The sequence below is a fragment of the Odontesthes bonariensis genome, chromosome 8 (assembly GCF_027942865.1).
Source record: "Odontesthes bonariensis isolate fOdoBon6 chromosome 8, fOdoBon6.hap1, whole genome shotgun sequence".
Lineage (NCBI taxonomy): Eukaryota > Metazoa > Chordata > Actinopteri > Atheriniformes > Atherinopsidae > Odontesthes > Odontesthes bonariensis.
This window is the reverse complement of record NC_134513.1, coordinates 10,184,273-10,209,916: the sequence shown is the minus strand read 5'-3', so window position 1 is coordinate 10,209,916 and position 25,644 is coordinate 10,184,273. Positions and strand designations below refer to the sequence as shown.

The following is a 25,644-nucleotide window of genomic DNA, read 5'->3' as shown; positions in this document are numbered from 1 at the left end:
GGAAAGGTGACGAGCTTCATTTGCATTCAAAATGTCGGGGGGGCGGGGGGGGGACGGGGGAGACAGAAGGGCAAAACCTCTCCCAGGGGCTGGGGTGAAAGCAGCACTGAGATGCTTAATGAAATGCTTGGTTAATTTCAGTCTTTTATTATATTCTCATGGTCAAGTTTCAGTGACAGTTAAACAGCAGTCACAGTAGATGGCCTTCAGGTTTAAATAAGAGAAACTTTAACTTCTCTGTGATCACATGCATGCTGCCACCAAAATGTTGTAAAACTGCGCAAAAATAATCTAAAAAAATATATATATATTTTTTTTTTTTCAAATCCTACTCACACCCAGCTAGAACAACAAATCTCTGCATCCAGACAGGCCTTATTCCCTCTGTGTCTTAATTGTATGTTCTTTTTTCACTTTCCCACCTAAATGGTAAATCACTCCTCTGCAGCTTTTTGTTGGCGGCCTAATTTCCACTCTGTGGTCGTATTTTGCTTTCCATCACTCCTCCCCTCCTTCCACAGTTTATCTATAAGAAGGAAATCCACATAATTGCCCCCAAAACACAGTACTAATCCTTCAGTTCCGCCAAGCTGCAATAGCAGTCAGGCTTGAAGATAATCCCACGTGTATAACAGATTCCTCAGCAGGGCCAGGTGAAGAAAGTGGGCTGAACTACAGTTCTGTGCAGATGTACAAACACTTATTAGGCTAACACTTTCAGTAAATAATATGTTTGAAATACTGTTTTTCACCATTACTTTTGTTGGATACGAGTAAAGGTCTTCTCTAATATGATCATGCATTTTCTTTGGCTGCCATAATTAAATTACTTGATGATTTTTCTGTTTGTGTAATTTTAGAGCCGTTATGACTAAATAAAATGGTGTATCTTTTGAAATATTTTAGGCTGAGATATAAAAACCCCAATGAAGAAACATTTTATAGTGTTAACTGGGTTGCAAATGGTGATAAACATGCAGCACATTATATCACGTCACAAATTAATTTCTGATTAACCATTTAACTTTTAGCCAAATATTGAGTATAATCATAGGAAGGGCCAAGCAACCCACCTCTGAGCTCCAAATAGTCTGCCGAAAAATACCGTTTCTTCTTGTATTAGTATCCAACCAATACAAAGACATATTACTGGGTACGTTAAGAAAAAAGGACCAAAATAATAAAAGGATAAGTAAGCACAACATGTTGATACAGTGCAGACCTGTAGCAGAACGTAGAGGCTGGGAACTCAGAGGTATCGACCCGCAAACTCCAGGTGAGACATGTTTCAGTGGACAAAATTAAACAACTATTTTCTTTTTGTTGCTGTACAGTCCCAGCGACTAACCAACTTCTAAAAGAAAAAAAAAACTGTCCTTTCTGTAAAAACAAAAAGGGAAAAATACCCCTTAACTGTCTTCAATTTTGCCTCGACAGAGCACGCTTAACAAATGGTTACCATGGAGAAACAGCTGTTCCGCGTTAACGTGATTACGGTAGCTAAGCGCAGTATTAGCAAACTTTTTAGCCATAAATCAAACCAGTTTTAATTTGGTGCAACTGCCTCACATACAAATGATCATAAAATTAAGTCTGGTCAGACCAGATTAAAACCGTTCCGTAATATTTTACAGTTTAGTTTTACTGCCCTTCTTAAGGACTATCAGCTCCTTGTTGAGCTGCTAGCTGCCCAGCCTCCAATTAGCCTTTTCCGTCCAAAAACCTACTTTACATCACGTAGCATCGACACGCAGTAGAAGACCGGCATAGTCAACAAATAGCTGGTGAACATGGCGGAGGTTCAGTGTGACCACGGCAGCGTTTTATGAGAGTGGAAATTGACCAATAACACGCACGTGATCACATTTTAACTATTGGCATGGTTCACCTGAAAACAACCAGCGTTAATGTTAGTTAATTCTTAGTCTTACAAAACGAGCTGTTTGACAATAAGTTTTATTGATATCCCCAAAATGACTTCACATTCTCTTTAGTTGCATCCCTCCATCCAACATACAGCAAACGCACAGACAAACCTCCTCCAACTGGTTTGTATTGAGCTGTAAAGCTACTGGACTAAATGTTTAAATCATTTTAGAAGAAAAATATAGAGAAACAGTAGTTTGCAGTCTTACCTGTGTCCATTCAGTGAAGCATGATGTAAAGGTGTGTATCCTGAGCCGTCTGTGCAGTTCACATTCAGGCCCTTCCACATGCTGTAGGACAGATACGTCAGAATTAATGTCTCATTGACTAACACTCTGTAAAAGATGATTTTTGAGGTGTATACATTTCTCATTTGGACACTTCACCCAGAGGGGTGAATTTCCATTTCATCATACAGGCAAACAGTAGAAGTGAACCAGGTTAACTCTTAACTCGCAAAAGACTGCATGCAAATAGAACTCCACCAAACACACACTTATACTGTATGTGTATATATATATATATATATATATATATATATATACACACACACACACACACACACACTCTACACCACACATATAGCCCAGGGTTTTCCCGAGGATATAATTACGTGACCTGTCTTTTTCACATGAACTCCTCCAAGCACGTCAGAGTGAAGCACTAATTAGCTAAATTCCTGTCTGAGCAGCTTCTGGGAAAAAAAGCTGAATCAAGTAAGCTCTAGATGTGATTGCATTATCCATTGTATTACAGACGGCAGCAGAAGAGGCAAGCTTCTGACAAAGAAAGAAGAGTTATATAATGCAAATCTATGCATTTATTTGAAATCTAGGCAAGACAAGTAGATTTCTGCATTTATTTGCCCAAAATATGTGTCTAACCAATACCCTTTATTCTGTTATGAAATCCTCAAATGAGGCGCTGTTCATACTAATTAGACTTTACTATAACATTAATAAGAAATGCTTCCTAAAACAGAGGCAATGTTTGCTCTCAGTTTATTTTAATAAATACGTTTAAATTAGACTTAAGCTTTCCACTTTCCTGCATTTAAAAAAAAAATTAATTGAATTTCACCCTTTAAGTGACTGAAACTGAGACATCTCAAAAACAGTTAAGCAGAATAACAGTCACAGAGTTTGACAGACATCAACACAGTGATCAAGGTCACGGTATTATGCAATGGGCACATACACACAAATGCAACTAAACCTGGATTAAAAGTGCTATTGAGAGCCGGTTGCACACACAACAGAATGTGCTCTGCTCAAAGGTCTTCTAAAGACAAGTCTACAGAATTTCTTTCTGAATTTAATACAAATAAATAAAAAGCAACCAGGTGCTCAAGAAGGCTTTTTTCTTTAAATATAAAAGCAAAGGATAGGAAAGACGAAACAAGCAGCGTTCACAAATCTCACAGGGATGTGCACATGCAGTGTGCACATGCAGTACGCAACACAAAGCTCAAACGGAGGGAGAACACAGACAGATTGCTTTAACTGGGACAGCTGACGTGTTGATGTTTGTGGGCATCCATTATGACCATGCTGCTCTGCTGACCCCTTTCAGCACTGACCTACAGTACACAACCAGGAAGAGTGGTTGTTTAAAAAAAAAAGTCGACTGAGAGGATGAAGGAAAAGGAAGACAACAGACAGCCGGAGATATTTGAGAAGTCAGATCCATTCCATTTTTCTTACAAATTCCACAGATTCACAAGTGGCCACTAAGAAAAGCATAAATTAAATCTGCTGCCTTTCATCAGGGTAGAAAAACATGTAAGTACAGCTGACATGATCATTGAAGAAGAGCACTACAAGACAGACGTATCATAGAGGTCACACAGAGTGCATCAAACCTTCAATTTAACACACCCACAGTTTTCATTTCTAAATGGGTCTATTCTCTTGTGTCAGCTGAATAGAAAATACCCAGAAATCAGAGAGCGCTGCAGTCATCAACCAATACAAAGCAGGTGTGTCAATGTCAACACAAATATGATATTTTTTTACATCATATTCTGTGTTCGCTGGTGTATCTTTCAGATAAGTTGTGTAATTAGCAGATTCCTGTAAACTAATACTCCAGTAATTAGGCAACATGTTTACAAGGTGTTCCACATCTACTTCTAAGCTCTTTTCTACACCCGATAGCTGTTCACTGAAAAACCCAGGCCCTGAACACCCACACACAAATTATCCAATGGCGTCACCTTGAACAACCAGCCAATGCACCGATTCATCAGAATCCTGCAGCATAAAGACTCCACCTCTCCAACACACACACACTCACTCACAAACACACCTTTTTAAACACACAAACACAGCAGTCATACCTTGAGTTGTTGCACAAACAGACTTGTGGGGCCACTTTGTCAGGGAAAGTGTAGAGCTGACTGTAAAGGCCAGAGTACAGCCAGGTGTTGTGTTTACGAACCTTTCCGTGCCGTGGAGTTTGTTCTTACAGATGTGTTTGGCATGACATTTGCAGTGGCTTAACAAATACTGGCTACTTCAGGAATCCGACACAAAGTTGCCCTCTATTGAGTTGTTTTGGGGGGTTTTTCGCCTCTTTTAGGTTATGCTTTTTCATCAGATGCTTAATATTCCATAAAGCTGGATGGAAAAATGCAATCAAAAATCCCCTCTCCAGCTTGTGAGATTTCCGTCTTCCAGCAAAGAAATGAATTTGCTTATAATGGACACTAGCAGTGCTGCACGGTGGTGTGGTGGTCAGCACGGTCACTTCACAGTAAGAGGGTTCCTGATTCAACGAGCGATCAATAAACTGGCGATCTGTCTCAGATGAACTTTTAGCAAAAACTGCTTAAGGTAGAAATCAGATAATTAAAATAAATAATAATTGTAACCATGCCTGTGTAATGACATCTATCCAAGATGCAGAATTATATACGCTTCTGGGTGTTTGGATGAAGTGACTGTCCTTCCCTTCATCTGTGTTCCAATAGTCTATGAATGAAATATTAAGCAATTACGTGTTACAGAATTCTAAGTTTATGGACGAAATGTGCATCTCACATCGGGGAGCAACTCACATCAGGTAGTGAGCGACATGTCCCTCGTCTTTTGCAGCCGTTTAATGGATCCTTACTGGAGAATTAGCGCCATCTATTGACCCATCCCACGTGACGTCACAACAAAAGCGTCAGCCATTTTGGACGTGAAAACAAGTAGTCTACCACAGCCAACAACGGAGGAGCGAGGAACATTCAAAGGAAAATATCGATTAGATCAGTAAGGTTTACATCATGCCGGCATATTGTTGCGCGCCTGGGTGTACCAACAGTCAGCAGACGAGGAAAGATTTGTCTTTTTACCGGATCCCCACTGATCTTGAGCGACGGAGAAGATGAGTCGCGGCGATCAATAGGAAAGACTGGCAACCTTTAGTATACCAGCGGTTGTGTAGTGACCACTTTGTTGGAGGTAAGTGTCGAATAAAGATATATAACATATACATATACAAGCAAAATAAAGATAAAGCCTGAGAGGGATTTTCCACGGCACACCAGATGATCTCTCACGGCACACTAGTGTTCCCCCGTGCCATTTCAGGGTTGCCTTTCTACTAGATAAAACATAACACAGCGCCTTTAGTAAAGCACTACGACTTGGTCATTGCAATTCTCGTAATAGCAAGATTATAACACCGTGTCAACGGGTTTACATGTCGTTTATCCTGGTGAACAACGTTAAATGAACAATGTAAACAAACCTTAGCTGTAAAAAGATGGCGCCCACCGGCTCCAGGGACGATCCACTGGAAAAGGCAGGTCACATAGCCCGACACAAAATATTTGTAGGCATCCAAACTCTTGTATGCCTTTAGATCCTTTCCCGTGTATGGCGATGGGTTTTTTACAACATAAATATAAAGGTCGTGGGGGCCGAAGTCGGGTAAAGACGAGGCGGTGGCATGCTGTCGGACGTCTGTAAACAGCCCTGGTGGAAGCAAGTACACGTCGTTTTCTAAACCTCCAATTTTCAGCTTCTCCAAATACCTCTCCCTCTGCTGGCCCACTAAATGCCCGACCTCGCTGGATAGTGGAGTTTTTTTCTGCATCTTGTTCTTTCTTCTTTTATTCAATTTTCAGTCTGTCTGTATCGTTACTGTTACTATCGTTACTCGCAAATCGTTGTCTTCTATGCGTCCAAAATGGCGGTTGCTTTACGAAAGTCACGTGACTGGGAAGGGTCAATAGTTTAAGACATTTATATTCAAACATTGGAGATTTCATTGAAAATCTCTAAACATAATAGGTTAATTTGCAAGTTATCATTAATCTAAGAAACATGCCATGATTCCCAACCTCACTCATTTCTTATTTGTAAAATATGCAGCAGAGAACCAAAGAATTACATGATCTCTTCTAAAACAGCCCCAAAGCACTGCAGAGAAAGCTGTTTAATAGGAACTTAGCAGTCTTGAGGTGTTGATGTTGCATGTAGATGAGATGAGTTACCCAATGGCCTTCATTAATCTGAGCAGCGGCTGAGTGACTTTCTGCTTAATCTCTCAAACCGCCCCCTTGTTGCTCAGCACTGATCGCTGACAGGTGAAGTTTGTGACCCGACTGACAACATGCACAACTCAAAAAGCAGTGTTTTAGGAGTGAAGGGAATATTTTTTGCGCCTCCTAATATTATTGCCTCGCTTTTAATAAAAAAAAGTGAAGCAGTGCCGTTTGTGGTTATGAGATGTGCGCAGTTCAACTGTTGACATGTTTGCTCCTTCAAATCTCCCAGTCTCTTTAACAGTGAAAACTGCTAGAGGCCTCACACAATATTCCCCCCACTCACAGTACAAACAGTCAATGCTGTCCTCAGTTTAGCGTTTCTATTTCCACTGTCGCAGCCTACGACCAGTGAATGGAAAGGTCTGTCCTCTATAGCCTGCCCCTCTTTTATAAAAAAAAAAAAAAAAAAAAAAAAAAAAAAAAAGTAAAACAACATGGCCACTGTGTTTTTAAGAAAAATAAATACTTAGCCACACACAAATACAGGCTAACAAGCCATGTTTCTTATCACAGTTGCTCTGTTCTGCTTTTCCATGTTTCAGCTATAAACTCCCAAAACACTTCTATGCCCTGTCCCCTCGCCATTGTTTTCAGTGTAAACTTGGCCCCATCCAGCAGAGTTTTGATAGACTTAGTAGGCAACTTGAGATTAGATAATGGAGGGGAGTTGCTGCAGCGGGAATGCAGACTCTTGGCAGATTAGGCAAATATGCAGACGACGTCGGACCTAATTAACCTCAGTGATGTGAAGAAGAGCTCTGGATGGGAATGCTGTCTTGGCCTTTGCCTGTGTGTGTATGTGTGTGTGAGAGTGAAGCTACGACCAACATACTCCCCCCCCCTTCAAACTTGCCCTTTTTCAGCATCATGCAGGGACATTAAAATATTATTCTGCACCAGAAATGTCTGAACCAGTCGTCCATGCTGAGGTCTGGACACTCATCTTTTCATTAAATCACTGAAAGGTAAACGGGTCAAATGTCATGAAAGGCGTCACAGCAGGCAGAGCAATGCTGCCCTCTGTTTGAACCCTTCTCTGGTTACGCTCTCAACTTAACTGAAGACTGCACTGGCAGAATTTTGGAAATCCCAAAAAGTTTTAGTTGTTTCAAACACCAAAGAGATTAACTTTATTGTAAGTACTTTAATTTTAGAGCTTTCCCAAAAAACAGCTTAAACTTGACCTTTTAATAATGTGATATGATTTCTCCAAATCTACAAACTAAACTTTCTCACTGAAGCTGTGTAATATGAAGCTGAGAAAAAAAGTAAAAAATAACAGAGGTTGGCAGTTCTGTGCATCCCATTTGTAAAAACATTACCTCAAGCAGTATAAAAATGCGACCGCTGAGATAGGCTCCAGCCCCCCCGCGACCCAACAGTTTAAGTGGGTAGGTGGAGTATAAAAATGCTGCTGTTCAGCAAACTCCCTTACGTTTCAATAGGTGCCATTTATTACCAGTCATTTTAGAAAAGGACCTGCAATGTCTTTCAAGTGGTAAATAATTTCTCATTTTGCTTCAAACTTCAGAATGAAAGGTTTCATTCACTGGTTCTCACTGCAGATAAAAAAGCTGGCATCATGTTGCAGACAAGATCAAAGGAGAGCACCGTCAAAGGATAAGCAGCGAAGGAACTGGAAAAACCTTTGTACTACTGGGTTCTTTTCAGAAGAATGGGAGGGAGGGAACGTTAAGTCGACCAAATCCATCAGCCTGAAGTTCATACTGCCGAATGATTTATTTTTTTATTTAAATCAGTTTTTTTTGACAGGAACCGAGGACCACGACAGCAATAACTTAACAGGAAATCAAAAAGGGAACCAATATGAAGTAAGGTGTGTTTGCTATCACAGAAGATAAGGTCAGACAGGAAGTAGGCTTGCTTCATATCCTGTTTTGAGCAAGAAGCAGAAGAGAGACCTGCCAATTCTGAGCAGCAGCATTGCAAAAGTTCACTGATATGACTCACAAGGACTTCAAAAGTACAGGCGCACACACACGTTTCTTTGGAAGTGGCTTTTGATGTTTAAACCCCGACCAACACAGAGACGGTCCAGCCTCCAACTATGCTTTAAGGCAGCTTCCGCTTTACACTGACGTTTCATAAATGTGTGTGTGTGCATCTAACGTAAGTTAGAGCAACTCAGGCACAGAGAGGAAATTACATAAAGTACAAGGTGGGAGACACCTCTCAAAAGTCTAAGTACACTCTGCCAGAACAAAGATGGAGACAGTGCTTTTTACTCGTTTTTGTCTTCGCTCTCCTGCTGGATTTCCGACCTTAACCACCCCCCTCCTGCAAGATCCTCAGCCCTCAAGCATGTAACACATAATTATGTGTAATGGGTGGAAACAACTACCTTACTTTTGTTCTGCCCTTATATCTGTGACAGACTCAGCGAGCTTCACATTTGCACTGTAAAGTCCTGCTTTAAACTTCATGTTATATCCAACACTGTGGTTAAAGACGGCTAAATACAGGAGCCGTTGTCACTGCGGGACCCACAATCTATTGTCTAACCTCACATTCCCGCAAGATTTGCGTCAGGTGCTCTGAACCTGCGGGATCTCAATCCCAATGCAGCATTTATTCTGCAGTAACCATTTTACACTCGTTAGATTCACAAACTTTAATTAGGCACAACTGATCGTCTTGCTTCCTCACATTCATTCTACGAACATCTGGTCATCAGCTCACCAATTAGTGTAAATAAACTCAGCTCTGTTTGTATGGTGTGATGGCAGGAAGTCAGAAAATACTGCAGGATTCAGCATCTTGAATGTTTTAGTCATCCAAATTTGGTTATGAGGTTAATAACACATTTTTCTGTAGCATCATAAACTCTGAGCACATACTTAACATCCGTTCACACTGACTTTAAATGGATATCAGAGCTATTTAAGGTTGCTCTTTTTAAAAAAAAAAAAAAAACTGGACTTACTGTGAGATGCAATTCAAATTGTGATATAACATGGGTCAAGACATCCTGACTTCACAGTTTTTATTTGTCAGAGCCTTATAGACTTGGAAATTAACATGTTTTTCAAATTACAAATCCCTATTTTGTGAATCAAGTGTAATTTTCCATTGACAAAGACACCATTAGGGTTTTATTTTTCAGACTTTTGAAGGCCAAAAAAAGATCTTCCCTTCACACAGGCTTGATAGTAATCCTGCCGATAGCTTAACTGATCTTTAGTGGAACGCATCTTTTCAGATTTTAGGGAAATCATTAAAATGTATTCAAGTACGTCCTTTCCAAATATGTTAGAATCTAAGGTTTATATCAAATACAAAAATATCTTACAATACAAAAACTCGAGAATTATACTCGACATTGGTAATAATACTGACCCTCTTTACTGTTTATTGGTGAGGCTTTATCATTAAAACCCAGGGATTTATATAGGCGTCACCTCCATCAGTCTCAATTTCACATCATATTCCCCACCCCCCCCCATCATCAAAAGAAAATCCCATTCACACCTACATGCCTCTACAGGCAGTCCAACACTGCTTTCATACATAAAGGTGTTTTCCTCATCCGTCAGATCTGTCACTGTCTGCTGATCTATTTCTACACCAATTATTGTGACAAGTAAATCCATGGCATGTTTGATTCAGAGACAGGAGTTATACATTTCAAACAGAGCCCCAAATGAAAGTCTCTCTTATTATGCGACCATAAAACAGACATAATATAAAAGTGTTTGAATATTTGTGTCCACTGCAAATTTCATATTTAATTTCATATCAGCAGACGAAATCTTGTTTTCCAGCTTTGTGGCACACATTTTCTGAAAGCTGGAAAAGAGTCCCATCTATTCAGCCTGTGATTTCATCCTCCCCATCAGCTTCTGGTGAACCCCCAATTTGCTGAACGTGCAATTTCTTGGAAAATTGCCTAAAAAAATACTGCAGCGAATACTTTAGCGAAAGAGCAGCTTCCATTCTCTAATCTGCTTGTTAGCAATTCATTTCTCAGTAAGGAACCCTGCTTACAAGTTTTGCCAGATTTTCAAGTGGAAAATTGAAAAACTGAGAAAGATGAAATTAGATTTTTTTTTAAAGCAGTTTTCTGATTATTGTGACTGAAGCTGAAGCATTCAGAGGGAAATACAATATAACAAGGCAAAACCAGGTGGTAAAATACCAAGTTGTCAAACACTTAATTGTTGTTTTTTTAAAAAAAAAAACAAGAGTAAAAAACAAAGTCATTGCTTCTAGAGGATTTGGTAATATTCATTTATTCCTTTTCTTGGGCACTTTGCATTTGAAACTAGACATTAAGATATTAACATCAAGCTAGAACTAGAAATGTACTTCTGAACAAAACAAAAGCCATCAATATGGATGCTCATAACTGCAAATATGCGGGCATACTTGGTGAAAAAGTAACTTAAAATTGACTTAAAAATACAACTTGTGACCTTAGACAACCTCTGGCAGCAGAATCTCACTTCGACGCAATCAGAGCAAACAAAACTGAAGAGCTGAAAATGAAACTGACTTGAAGCACCAAAAGCAGCTCATTAGTCGCTTTCCCCTCAAATAAAACACAGTTAAGTCCACTGGTCTTTTTGTTGGAGGCTGAAGAGTTGGGCTTATTTAATGGAGAAAAATATGAAACGTCGTTAGAAACATTCTGCTCGGAGGAGACTTGGATACACTTAACATGCATGAAAGGCCGAATTGATTACCACAACTTAGAAGACATGAGCAACGAATCCAATGTGCAGAGAGAAAAAAAAACAAAAAAACTTAGCATTACACTACATAACACATATCATCACATAACTAGTCATTGTTGGCCGTTGTATTAAGCTTTGAAATATTGTATGGTGGAAGCTTCAACATTAGGTGAAAGTCTGTTTTGCCTGGTCTGTACAACAGGGCTCAAGCAGCCGCTTTTTCTGGAGCATCAAGTGCTCCCCTCGTCACTAATGGATGGACTGCAGTGCTTCACAGGGCTGCTGGAGAGTAAACAGGACCGCCTGAAAGGCGACTGACAATACACCAATATTTGAGTGCTTTAAATGTGATGGAAAGAATGACGGGTACACTGCTTGAGTTTTTAAATGATGTTTAATCTGCTGTGCCAAGCAGTGCTCTCACTAACTAAAACGAACCAAACTAAGAATTTTTAATAACCATTAAAGCTGCAAGCAGCAATAAGGGTAGCCCTGGACTTGTGGGCATCCTCTCGCATACAAATCGGATGATTGTCTAATTTGGTGGACTTCCACTTGGTGACACCGTGGCTGTAATTGAATATTGGCCTCGAGATGTCTTCATGCTGATGTGATAATTATATCTACGACGTTTGTGGAAGACGGGGTTTTATACGCCTTTTTTTTTTTTTTTTCAGCTTTCTGCATCATGGCATGACATCTGCATACATACATTTGAAGTAGATGGGGTCAACATGCTGGAAAGCAGTACATGAGACTGTAAAAACTGTCACTTCCTGTTAACATTAGGTAAATGACCCAAAATGTGAACTTAATGTACCATTACACCCCTTCTTTGGACAGAGTCAGGCCTGCCATTGCAGGCTGCACAAGTGTGAAACTTGGGTTGACAACTCGGAGTTTGAATTACACCACAAATATAAACATGAGCTGAGAGGAAACTCTGTATATTTCATAAACGCACATAAATGAATATGCAGAGTTTATATGAATGAATCACTGCTGGCATCATTGATAAATGCCCTAAAAATAAGAAATATCAGCTTACAAGTTCAATAGGTCAAAAGGCCATCGCAGGATGTCATTTATCTTTGCCTGGAACCGACCTGTGCTGCACAACAGAACATGAAACATTTCGATTGGGGGGGTGGGGACAACCACACATATATATATATATATATACACAGATGTTTTATGTGTGTGTGTGTTGTGACTGAAATGGAGCTAAACCGCTCAGATCCCTGGACTTAAAATAAATCAAGACATGTCATTAAAAGCTTTACCACTTATCATTATCAGACATTGTAGTTGACCAGACTAATGCTTGAATTAGTCTGGGATGGATTTATTAGTGGAAGGCAAACATATTCTCACTTCAGCTTACACGCACAGACACCATCACACTTTACATTGGCATTTACTCGAAAAGTAGGCCCCCCGAGCTTTCAAAAACAGATATATACAGTTACACAAAATATCTGTATATATAAGTGATGTAAACAGTTCACCACTCGATACCAATGAAAGTTAATTTTCTTCTTTGTTTAGTGGGTTACGACCAAAGTCATGTGACAACTCGACTTATCTGACACTGTGGGGTGAATCAGAAAGGAAATAGCAGGCAGCGAAAGACGAGAAATCTAATGTGTAAAAATTCTTATCATGAAGCATATCAAAGAACGGTAGAGAACATTAAAAACCAAATACAGTCAGAGTTAGACAGCCTGATGATGCTATCGTGTAAAGTTAGCCAAACACACTTTTCATCCTCTCATTTCTCGCACACCTCCTTAAATAGAGATAGAAACATCCTTCCCTCGTCCTCAGCTGAATTCTTATTCTCTGCACAGCATCTAAATGCACAGCCCATGTCAAATCGAGCAGCATTTTCTTTTCAAATGCAGCAGAAAGGTCTCCAAGTAAGATTAAATGAAAAACACATAAACGTGTTGAGGCCCAGGAGTCCTTATTTCTAACCTTTTATTAAAGCTGAAACTCACATAGTGTCCAGATATAACAATATAACAAACTGTGAATCAAATAGCTTGAAAACCATTTCATGCATGTTTAGTTAAGTCCCTTTGCCATCTGTAACATCAATAAATGTGTTAAAAGTTAACAAAAATGACAAAAGCTCTCCAATAAAACAAAAAAAACAATAGGAGACATTAAAGATCAAATTAGACAAATAAATGGGGCAACAACTAAACAAATGTATAATTTATCATTGTGATGGATAACCAATCTGTCATTTTAATGAATGTCATGTCCTTCGACTTCTTTACTAATGACTCCTGTGGGGACCTTTATCCTAACAAATGCTGAATCTAATCTTATTTTCTCCATGTAATTCTGCTTGAAACAACTTCGTTCTTTCCTATAATGTGTAAATCACTAGTAATTCCAGCTACAAATTACTCACCCCCAATGTGTAAAACATGAGAGAATCATGGAGAAAAGCGTGAAGGTAAAAATACGCAATATGCTGTCTTCAAAGGATAAAGCAGGTAACTGCATTCACTGCTCGCGAATTAATCGAACAGTGAGAGGAGGAAGTGAAGAAATGAACTGCTTCAGTTCTGCTGCTTCACTACTATTGATTTCCACTGCAGCTTTTCCAGTCAGTCACAATCTAGAGGGCTAAAAAACAATCTTTAAATGCTTGTATGGACTGTATGTGTGTCTTCCTGAAGCAATTCTCTTCACAGTAAGTAGGTGACAGAAAGCTTTAGATCTCCACTTAACCGCAGCCAGCCACAAATCCATCTGGCTGACCATCGATTTAGCAGATCGGCAGCATCGGGGAAGTAAAATGTCGGCTCCGGATCTCTGTCTAACTGGGATGACTGATGAAAACAGTGGACTAAGGTAGTCGATGCATTTATACTGCAGATCTAGTGGGAGGAACTCCACTGAAGTTCTTGACAGTCACAGTGAGTGGAAATGGATCATCCAGCTACATGCTTTGTTTGAATGGGAGGACGATAGAAACATAAACAGTGGCAGTAGTTTCAGTAGCTATTCCTTTATAGAACACAGTACTATATCATTTGATCACTTAAGGCATGCTTACTAATGTTTCCAGGGTACTAAAGCAGAGAGTGCTCAGAAATGAGACTCACATCAACATGTCCCTTTAGGAGCTCAGCGACAGGTCCTAAGAATATTCATACCAGGGAGATAATCTATTGTGAGCACAGAGTCCGACAGATTGTCTCACAGAAAAATATTGGAACTTTTTACACAAGCCACACGTCTTCCCAACATTCTGACACCAACTTGGTATTTTTACGACCAACAAATCAGGGGGAAAAAAAACTTTACTTTGTTTAAGGCGTGTCCGAGTCTCAGCTAAACACTGTAAAGATTTGACAACACAAATCTCTACAGTATGAATTGCAAATAGGATACAAATACACCCTACAGTACACCTACTCAATACTAACCCAATATTGTCTGGAAACACATTAACCCATTTGGGTCAACTTCAACCCATGTCATAAATGCTACTTACTGAAACACATGTGCAATGTTTGTTAATAATTTATCATGTTATGGCTCATATAGTATCACAGGAGCAACAAGCACAATGTCTTGTTCCATGTTATTACTTGATTCCCCTTGACAGTCTGAGGATTTGATATCCTGACCTTCTGCACAAGCCGCCTTCTTTATTTTCTTTTTCCCTGCCAGATCTTGCTCTGAATGTACAAGATACAGAAACAGCTCTGAAACGTGTGAGCCCAAGCGGCTGCATCCACAAACCATATTAAATGTTTGCTCTGCTCTGGATGTTTCATCTCAACTCAGGGTAAAGTTCAGTTTGGGAAATGCATTTTACACCAAGCTTCTTTTTCACTGAAAAGAACAACGTGGAGTGGGGGTGATTTTCCAAGCCAGTTCAGGCCAAGTATCATTTGGCAGCTGATCGGGTTAGTTACAGCAATGCCAAGTCCATCTTCATTATCCACTCTGCCGTGAAGAAATTAGCCACACAGGCGCAATGGAAATCAGGATAAAATCATATCAGTGGGAGAGCTGTTATGATGAAAAACACAAGATGTGGAAGTTAAAGTGCAGCTCTCAGAGGCGCATTAAGGAAATAAGGGCATTAGTTGCAAGCTAAACGTTTATATCCCTGTTTAGTGTCAGTCTAACATTTTAAAACATGCTGTGTTCATTAAAGCTCTGCTGTGTGACAAAGCAGATATATCAGGAAGGTGGTGTTTCTGCATGTGACTGCGAGTGAGTGCGTATACCACATCAGAGCAGTAGCAGGGAGTCATGACTATATATGGTCTCCTAAAAGGCTTTGGTTTACCCAGAGACATCTCCATGTTTCCATCTCTATCGTGCAGTTTCTAAACATTGATCAACCAGAGGTCCGCTGAAGTCAGACATGCCAAAGAATCTTTTGATTTAACAATGGTGACAAATAATTGCTACCACTTCTTTTTAGAGACAACACTGAAGCAAATTACAAAAATACAGAAAAATTCTACAGTCTACATTGAATAAGATGGAAAAGTACAGTTTAATTTGGGAAGTTTGGGGGCGGTGGGGGTTCTGGTTAAATCAAAGAATAATACAAACTGAGCTTTTCCTATCAATTTAAATGTTCTATTCTTCTTTATGTAAAAGTAAGATGCATGTATCTTTGTACAAGTGGATATACAGCATATACTGCTTTTGAAGTCTCAGTGTCTGTAGCTTTAAAACAAACTGAGCTGCTGACCATGAATTTTTCTGCAGTTCAGTGAGTGACAAACTAAAGAAGCCAATGGGAGCAGCACGATTCATGCAGTTTTACTTAAGTCACTTAGAAATGCGCGGTTTTCAATTATCTGATTATTTGGCATAAAATCAGATGGAATACAACAAATCGTGTCATTAAATGAAAAAAATAACGGCGCTGTCCATACTCCACTACTTCACAGTTTTCCCTCTGATAATCAACTGCAACACCAAGTCGTCTCGGACTGATCAACTGATCCTATCATGTACCGTTCTATGAACATAATACAGTGTTAAGAACTACCGAAAATGAAGCCGAGTTACGGCTGTATTTGGGTACAAAAGTCCACATGAAAACACTGGTGTCATTTTCAAATCTGCTTTTAATATTTCAGTTTCTGTTTCTCTGGTATGGTTTCTACATACCTCTGGCTATTAGACACAACATCTGTGGTGGGCACTCACAGTAAACAAAATGGAATTTCCCATTGACGGGGAAAATGAAACAAAGAAAATCGCAGAAACGCACTGGGTCTCCATTTCTTGTTGGCTGTAGTGCATCAAGGCTCTTGAGTTCACTCTTACAGCCAGTGACGAGCAGTAGAGGCTCACAGGAAGAAATAATCAATCTGAATTTTTTTTTTTTTTTAAAGAAAAAAATTTGATGTAATTCAGGGTGAAACCTGATTGGCTGGTTTACACAAATTATAATGAACTATGGTGTTTGCTGACATTTTGTGGGTCTCGAGGCACAAAACGGACACTTAATAAAGTCAAAAACAATTCAAAAGTAGATTCTGCATAACATGCAACCTTTAAAGTAAGCAAATATATACTTTACACTGATATATTTTAAATGAGCTATTCATAGTTTTCTTAGCCAAGTTAATGAACATAAATAATTAGGAATAATTATGGAGGGCATGATAAACTCTCCTGTACGATTGCTCATATGTTCAGACACAAAGTATTTCTTTGGGGAAAAAAAAAAAAAGTGTAAACTAACAAGTTGCGTAATCATCTATAATTCAAAGACAACTACAAAAACCCAATTTGGTTCAATTACTTCTAAATAGCCTAAAAAGAAAAAGGCAGATAAAAATATCACATCTGTCCATTTGCCCTCAGTGTTTCACCATGGCAACGAACCTGCCACACAAGTGTCCTGGGATGAATTAACAGCATCAGCAGCTACTCTAAGCTTGTGCATGTTCAGTACTTATACAGTTGATCTGTCTGCTGTTTTTTCTCCAACCTTTTTAAAAACACGGCAGATGAAGGCATTGTGCTTGCATGCTGGACAGCTGTGTCTCCTCATTGCAAGTGACTGAGTGCAATAGGCCCGTCAGCAGGACTGCCACATCCCATTTACACTGCCCAGAACTGCACAGGTAAACATGACTCAAATAGGATCTATAATGCAAAAAAACTGTGAATAATCTATCCATTTTCTACAGCACGCAGTCGGCTACAAGAATGCACACAGGAAAACCGTTTCCACACAGCGAAACAAGGAAGATATAAAGTGGCAAATGTGAATTTTAAGTGGATTTGAAAGCAGATTTTCTTACCATTTCTCAGAGCTGAGCTAGCTCTTCTTTTGCCATTTCCCTTCTCTAAACTAAGCTAACAGTCTCCTGGCTATAGGCTAAAAAATAACCAGCAGGTATCAGAGTGGCATCAATCATTATCTTGTGGATAAAAACTAGCTTTGCTTTGCTTCCCCCCTTTCCTTCATGCCTTTTTTCAGATTCATATTCTTTGTCTACAAATATAGTTTATTCTGTATAGTAATATAGTTTGCTTTTTTAAGGAGACTTAAAACAGGAATTATATATTCAGATTTGAGTTGAAGCAATCTCTCCCAGAGGCCACAGCCAAAACATTTTCTATCCATTCATCACTTTGGCAACTTCACTGATTGAGAGAGCCCTTTACTTTAACCTTATTTCTGAGTATTTCCCCATTTGTCTGTTTGCATCTCAGCAACTTTCACCTCCTCGATCTGTTGCAAACTTTAAACAAAATCATGCATTTACTTTCACACGTTTTTGTCATCTTAACTGCAACTCATTTTTCCAATCACACAAACACGCAGGGAGCCAAAAGGAGTTCAGCGCACAAATGAAGATGTCCGCTGCCAAGTTGCGTTCACGCACAGCTGCATGCAATTATCCACCACAAGCAAGGTATTTAAGACATGAGACTCTCTGGCCTGCTTCATTTATTGTATCTATCGAAATAGCTCTTCCATGAATGACTACAAACCTGCCAAGTGTGTGTTTGTAGGATGTGTACAACGGCAGACTCCTGATGCAACAGAGGCCCGAAAGCCGTCGTCCCGAAGCAAAATTATATCACTGCATTAAAACTTGGAGAGGAAAAATAACTCAACAGATTAATAGCTAAATAAATTTAGATACGAGAAGAATCAGTTAACAAACTTTTGGAAAGTTAAGGCGTAGCAGAGAGAGAGGTGTGGATGAAATGTTTCGAGGTCTCCATAAATGGATTGAGTATTGTTTTGGTAGCTTGGCAACAACTTAAGCCCGATTCGCACGGGATAAATATTACCTATGGATCACTGGTAATTCGCAACTACCCCCGCACCTCTGTATTTTTTTGTGGCATTCGGACGGGACAAGCAAAAGTCTGTAATTTACTCAAATCACAGACATCATGAGCGGATATTTACTCCAGGACAACACAAGAGATGTGCGATTGCATTCACAAACACACACGTGTGCGTTCACACGGGACTTAAATTACCACAGGACGTCTGTGTTTCACCGAAACACAGTAGGTAATTCCCGACGGAATTATTACCCCACAAATCACGGACATGGCGCATTCGCACAGGACTAAGAACTCAGACATTCTCCGCAATTATTCCGAATTACGGGGGGTCCATAGGTAATACAAGTCCCGTGCGAATCGGGCTTTAGTTGAAGCACTTAGCTACATGAACTTAGCACTGGCAGGAACTCTCTTGGTAGAGAAACTTATAGTCAACACTTTGACATCCAGGGTGCAGATGCTCCTTCTCAATAGCAAGTTCAGGATTACATTATCTGTAGTTAGAAATAACTGCAATCCGTCTTATTATATAGACAGACTGTTAACACAGAACTGTGACATAAGAGCCAGGTAGAGAGATGTTTGAGTGCATCTCGCAGCCATGTCTCAGTGCAATAAAAATGGCCTTGCTGATATTTCCCACTGTGTCCTCATAGGGGCTCCAAACTTGTCCATTTTGCCTGCCAGTGATCTCAAAATTACAGTGACTATCAAGAGATAAATGGTTTAAACTTTTCCTCCTCGCTCTCCATTTTGTTCCTGCCATGCAGCCTAGACATTTTCTCTCCAACTAATCTGGATTTAGGATCTTATTTTAGGATTTACTCTGGGTTTCAAAATCTCAGCCAGCTGTTCTATGAAAAACAACTTTCTCGTTGGCATGGTTACATGCCATAAATGGATGAAAAAAAAAAAATCATCCCTCTCAATCTCATCACAAAATCTTAAGACTGTACAAGCAAAAGATACAATATGTCCAGAACTACTGCAATAGGCTGACAGTGTTGCGCCATTCAAGAATAACAGATTATTTTTCATCTATATCAATCGTACTATCATTCGTCCTGGATTCTGTTTCAAACTATTCAGGGTACCCACACAAATGGTGACACACAGACATTTTCCACTAACCCTGTCAGTATAGAATTCATTCTCCACAAAAGGTTCTATAATTATAGCCAGAGACCATGAAGCAAATCCAATAAATCAACTATTGTGTTAAAGATATTTATGATTCCACCATTTAAAGTGTGTTAAATAGGATGAAAGATTAATTTCTTTCAAAGCCCAGTAAGATGCCAATAATCGTCAACATAGGTAGAGTTAAACTGCTTCAAAATCAGAATTCCCAAAACAGGACACTAAAGGGGGAAATTCACTCAGTCTAGAAGGTTATTGCATTAGAGGAAATTAATTTACCCCAATTATGCCTGCAGTGAATAAATACCTAGTGCTTTCATCCATGAGAGCTTAGAGACTGTGTGCAGTGTTCTTTCCAAACAAATCATCCAACAAGCACATTTTCACTGCTGCATCATCTAATGAACAGGTGCACAACAGAGGGATGAGGCACACTATGCGATTCCCTGCATCCGTCTGTGCAGAAAAGCTTGCTCCTTCCATTTTGTCCTTGAAAAGGCACGATAGAAAGAAATGAAACTGCACGTCAGGTAGGAAACCCAGCTAAAGCACAACAAGCCAACACTATTGTTGAGCAGTAGGATTCTTTTTAGACCAACTTAAAAAGATTTGCTATTCTCTCCTAAAATGTTATCTCATCATTCCCCATTCTTTCCATTCCAGCAAGAACGCAGTAATTCTCTGTATTCTGAACTGAAAAATGAAGCTTTCCGCTGGCTCAGAACTGTACGAAATGAATCAACAGGTATACTTTCTTTTATCCTTTTTACACGGAGCTAATTGACACTTAATGATAGGCAGATTGCTTCAGTCGTAGTTTTGAGCTCATGCTGAAATCCCATTTATGTCTTTAATCAACAGTATATGTTTTCTGCAAGGGTTTGTTCTACAAAGTTTGTTTTCTTTGTAAAGCACTTTAGCATAGTTGTTGATTTGTGCAATATAAATAAATCTGCCTTGCCTTTAAATATCTTCATTAAAAATCTGCGCCGTTCGTTTTAAAAATGGTTGAAATGTTTGTTTTGATTGACACTTTCAATGTTGCGGCTGCAATCGGGTCCCTGCAGCGCATCTGTTTTGGACACAACTTAAACACTTGCCAAATGCGAGACCAAGAAAATTAACTTTAAACTGCCATGAAATCAACTTCTTTCACACAGCTTGAACCAGCAGAGAGAACTAGGCCTCCACAGGAAATAAGTGAAACTGGGAATTCAATAACATAACTAACTGTAAGCCACCATTAACTCATTAAATTATCAGTTTATTATAATAATAATAATAATAATAAAAACAACGTTAAAAGTGGATCGCTGTTGGCAGGTGACGTTGTGGAATTTTCATTCAATCAGGATTTAAATTTTTGTGACTGGAGCTAGAACAAAATCCATATAATAACTTATTATATGACTCAATTTTTTATTTTAGTATTCGGAGTAAATACCCGTGTGGCATAAATATAAGTCTCTTCATTCAAAGTGGGTTTCATTGAAGCAGCATCATTTCATTAATGTGCACATGAGACCACATTCTAACCCAACACTGAGGTTTTTTTTCTTGTTCAAAATAAAATCTAAAAGTAGATGGTCATACTATAGATGGTCATCAGATAATTATTTGGGGGGAGTTTAAAATAATGGAAAGTTGGATATTACCCAGCTCTTTTCAGCTCAATCAAACAGAACAGCTTTTTTTTTTATGTTTGCATCTACATTGGACTACTTTGATAGAATTGTGGCTTAATTCTAAACCAGTAAAGACATACAATGGGAATGGTACAGTCAGAACTGGAAAAAAAAACCTTTCAGCTCCAAACTCAGAGGTAGAAAACGGGTGAGACACTGAAATGGGAGCCACAGGTGTGCTATAGAAGACATTTATTTCATGACTGAATAACTCATTTCATGAGGCTGAACTTTCCAGAGCTTTACAACACCTGCAGATGGACAAAACTGACAACGCCAGCACAGAAAAAACAAATGGCTCTGCCCTAATTCACACAGAGCTTGTTGTAATCCCACAGTACCTCTTTCAGACACAATGCTGGAACACAGTGCAGTGTAATTTAGAGTGTGCAGCGTCGCTTAAAGAGGAAAACAAGGACACAGCCCAGTCATAATGATCACTTCTCAGTCTCGCAAAACCACGCGCGAGGCAATGAGAATGTGCACACATGCAACACACAGCCTGCCTGCTCCGTCATTACAAATCTCCTCACTTAAAGGGCGAGTGAGGCCTCTGAGATGAGAGAAAAAAAGAAGAGAGAAAAAAAAAAGGTGCAGACAAACAAGGGGCAATTAAAGACCAACGTATAAATCTATGGCCAGCCACACGGCAGCAGATTGGAAACAGCCATGCACAGCACCCACTAAGTGTGAGCATGCCGTGTTATTATACATGCAAACAGCCCTGCAGTTTTACACATACTTAAAATACATAGCAGGGCAGGACCATAAAGGCCGGAGTACATGCGTGGATGTGCACATCCTTTAAAATACTGGGATCAAATATACCAGATTCAACAACCTAAGCGAGTCATTTAGAGTTATTAAGGATAAGACGAGACTGTTTCCTTGCAGCAATATGTATAAAAAGCAAAGCATTGATTAAAGTCTGTGCAGACTGTTATGTAAGAAAAAAGTACGACAAAGATAGAGAGCAGGAAGGATCACATTACTCTGTGCATTAAGCCAATATCAGTCCATATGCTGTAGTTAATCTTAGTAAGGAAAGAGGTGTACAAGACCTAAAAAAGGTATTTGAGGCACACAGAATCAAAGAGGACTCGGTGTTACTGTCATTAATGTGCTCTTTCAGTTAAGAGGCTCCGCAGCAGCCACCAACACCGACTCATACAGTGAAGATCACCCATGCATGGACAGAAAACCCCAAAGAAATGTTGGACTCGGTTTCAGGAAATAAACGCAAATTTTTACAATTCACATGCATCGCTGTCTCCTCTCATCTTTTTTTAATATCTCGCAGATAAACACAGACACAGACTCAACTGTGTCATGGGAAATGCCCACTTGGCCCGAGTTAGAAGTGGAGAAAAATGGTGGGCACCGTGGGAAACTCCCACAGTGATGCTCAAATGAAGTGCTTTCACAGTTACTGCAATAATACAGGCAAAGTAATGTGCTGTACTATCGCACCCATCTCTACAGTGAATTATTCTTTAAATACAGGAACTGGCTGGCTCATCACTTCCTCCCCTTGTATTCTTAAAAACTAAACTTCTTTTCAAACCCCCCACAGTGATTGAACTTCCTGATATCTCATTGATTTATCACTAACTTCCTGCCACCTGTTTGAGCAGTGCAAAATGCGTCACGACTTCGAGCCAGTAAATTTAGCAGAATATAAGAGCATTTGTTGAATGGACTCAAGTAAAAATACTCAACAAACGAAGATATAATAATTAAAACATCAAATGTTTTTTCTGAAATTTGTGTAAAGCTTTCTGATGATCAAAATAAAATCAGCATAGATACAGAACATACGTTTCCATTTGTCTGTATGCAGTGTCATGACAAAATCTTTAACTATCAAACAATATCTATAGGGCCTTGTCCTCAAGTACAAGTTCCCTCCTATTTTCTAAAAAAGAAATAAAACACGCAGAAAATATTTCCAGAAGTTAATGCAAACCACAACCATAACAAAAGTTCTTGCACACTTGCTTTATTATTTTCCAGACAACTTATCTTCACCAAAGGTGTTCGCAGTCATGTGTAATCTCTCATAGTTCAGTGAGAAACTTTTCTGACAGCACCAAAAGATGATCTCATTACAGTTGCATAATCCAGTGTGCCAAAGTGTCCTTGGGCAAGACACTGAACCCTAAATTTCCACTTATATGTTCATCTGTGTGCGTCTGTAGAAATAAGCCCCTGCAAACTATATATAAAAGGCATACATATAATAAAAAGTGCAGTATGAAAGTAGAACTTAGACAAGGTTTAATAAGAAAATGACAAGCTTCGCAATGAGGTATGTCATAAATCTGCTACATTGAAAGTTTGCTCTTATACTTTATTCTTTGTCATGGTCATTTATATCAGTCTCGCAGATTTCTACAGTTCTGATGAGAAACATGATAGAATTTATGTTTCATATGCCTTGTATCCATGGTGATCTATAAGACATGTGAGCAATCACCAGAAAGGGGAAGCGTAATCAACCCCCGACACCATGCTGATAATCTTAAGAATAATTATAGTGTTAATTTGTTATGCAAGGAAGATATTGAGACGGCTACTATAGTGTACATAGTGTCCATAGGAGTTCAATATTCAATGTATTATTATCTTCTATTAAGATCCAGGCTGTCATAAATTATTTGATTTGCATTTATTATTTTTTTTAAATATTCAAGCCAGGCTACTTGCAAGAGATCAAAATGGCAGCCTGTTCACTTAAACTACGACTAGTTTAAGACTTATGAGAATGTTACACTCATTTTATCCTGCTTCACAACAGTGTTGGCAAGGATCTTAAGAAAGCCTCATACTGAATAAACCCGAATAAAACATCAATCTGCAGAAAACTCTGCAGTTCGCCCTGATTAGTTACGCCTAACAGCTCAGCTCTGAGACGTCTCCTGTCATGTGGTTGTGTTTATGCCTGTAGGAATGCTGCAAAACAGCCTAATTTTAGCTTAAATATGCTGAAAGACAAAGGGTCCACTTGAGTCGAGCCTTTCCCCTCGCTGTGACCCCACTGGCCCCCTCCCCTTGATTACCACAAGCTCTCCAGCAGAATTTTATTTTCGTGGGTGATTTGCCCCAAAGAGCAAAAACAGAACAACTTTTAAATTATCAAATTATCTGCAGATACTGTAAATGTAAACCACATCATTACCAGAGTACGTTGAGTCTTAAATATCACTTGCAAGCAAAACACACGACTGATGCAGACATCCCCAATCCCTCTCGCCAAAGGTAAACCATGAGTAGTTCGTAACGGAGATGCCTGGACGACCACCTGCCGCAAGGTTAGACAGTCACAAAGTGTAAGATTATGCTCTTAAAGTGTGAATGTTACACATTGAATTTGAAAGAATGTTCCATTCACGTCATCTACCCCTTCTGTTGTTGCTTGCTGGGCTTGAGCTTGCCATGATAAGCTTTCAGATTTCTTGGGCAGCGGTGGTTTTGAGAATGCTGAAGAATGTTCTGGACAGTATTTATCAGGACAATTTGTTGTTTTAGGTTGTTGCAAGAATGAATATAATATGCATTTGCATATAGTAAACCTTTTCGTCTGCTCCTATGTTGATAAGAGTATTAAGACAAAAAATACATTTAGAACATCTATTTTGCAATTAATCATGAGTTATCAATGGACAATCACGCACTTAACTGCGAATATTTTAATACCGACAGATCTAATTTATTTCTAACATGCAGTCAAGGCTGTAAGAGGATTTATTTCAAGGCCATAAACCTAAACCATTTGTTTTATTTCTTAAATGTAAAAACGGTTTCTTTTAAAGGCGGGGTAGGGGATCTTTTTCTGGAACATTTTTTTACATATTGCTTGAAATACACTTCACACCCTCATTGCAACCAATTAATTAAAAGTTTTGACACAAATATGAAAAGTTTTAGTGGCCTCTAGAACGTACAATCTAGGAAAAACAGTATCCAATCATTGTGAACGGACCGTTCACAATGATTGGATTCTGATGCCGTCTATCAAACTGCAATCTGCTCCTCCCTCCCCCTCCTCCTCCTCCCTGTGCGCGTACCCTGCTCCGTGAACGTCCAGAAGCTTGGCAGGAAGCTAAACTAGAGCCAGCTTGGCTAGCACCTAGCATTATTAAACGTATAGTTAGTATAAACTAAATACTAAATACGGCAACGATCGATGCTTGCTGTCAGAACAGCGCTCGTGCACCTTCGTGCTCGTTCATGTACTCTAGAGGCGTGCCTTCGGGGGGAAAGTGAAGAAAAGGGTTGGGACTTTTGACCTGTGTATTTTCAAAATGCAGCTTCGCTGGACTCAAAATCCAGGATCTCCTACCCTACC

General features: G+C 39.3%; 1 protein-coding gene across 3 annotated transcripts in view; it reads right to left on the bottom strand.

Moving 5' to 3' along the window:
• Positions 1–25,644, bottom strand: part of anks1b (ankyrin repeat and sterile alpha motif domain containing 1B) — a 217,359-nt gene that overhangs the window by 160,203 nt on the left and 31,512 nt on the right. For all 3 annotated transcript variants that reach the window (XM_075471669.1, XM_075471666.1, XM_075471667.1), the window contains exon 2: positions 2,136–2,216. In XM_075471669.1, coding sequence (XP_075327784.1) covers positions 2,136–2,216 — 81 coding nt within the window. The remainder of the gene's footprint in view (positions 1–2,135; positions 2,217–25,644) is intronic.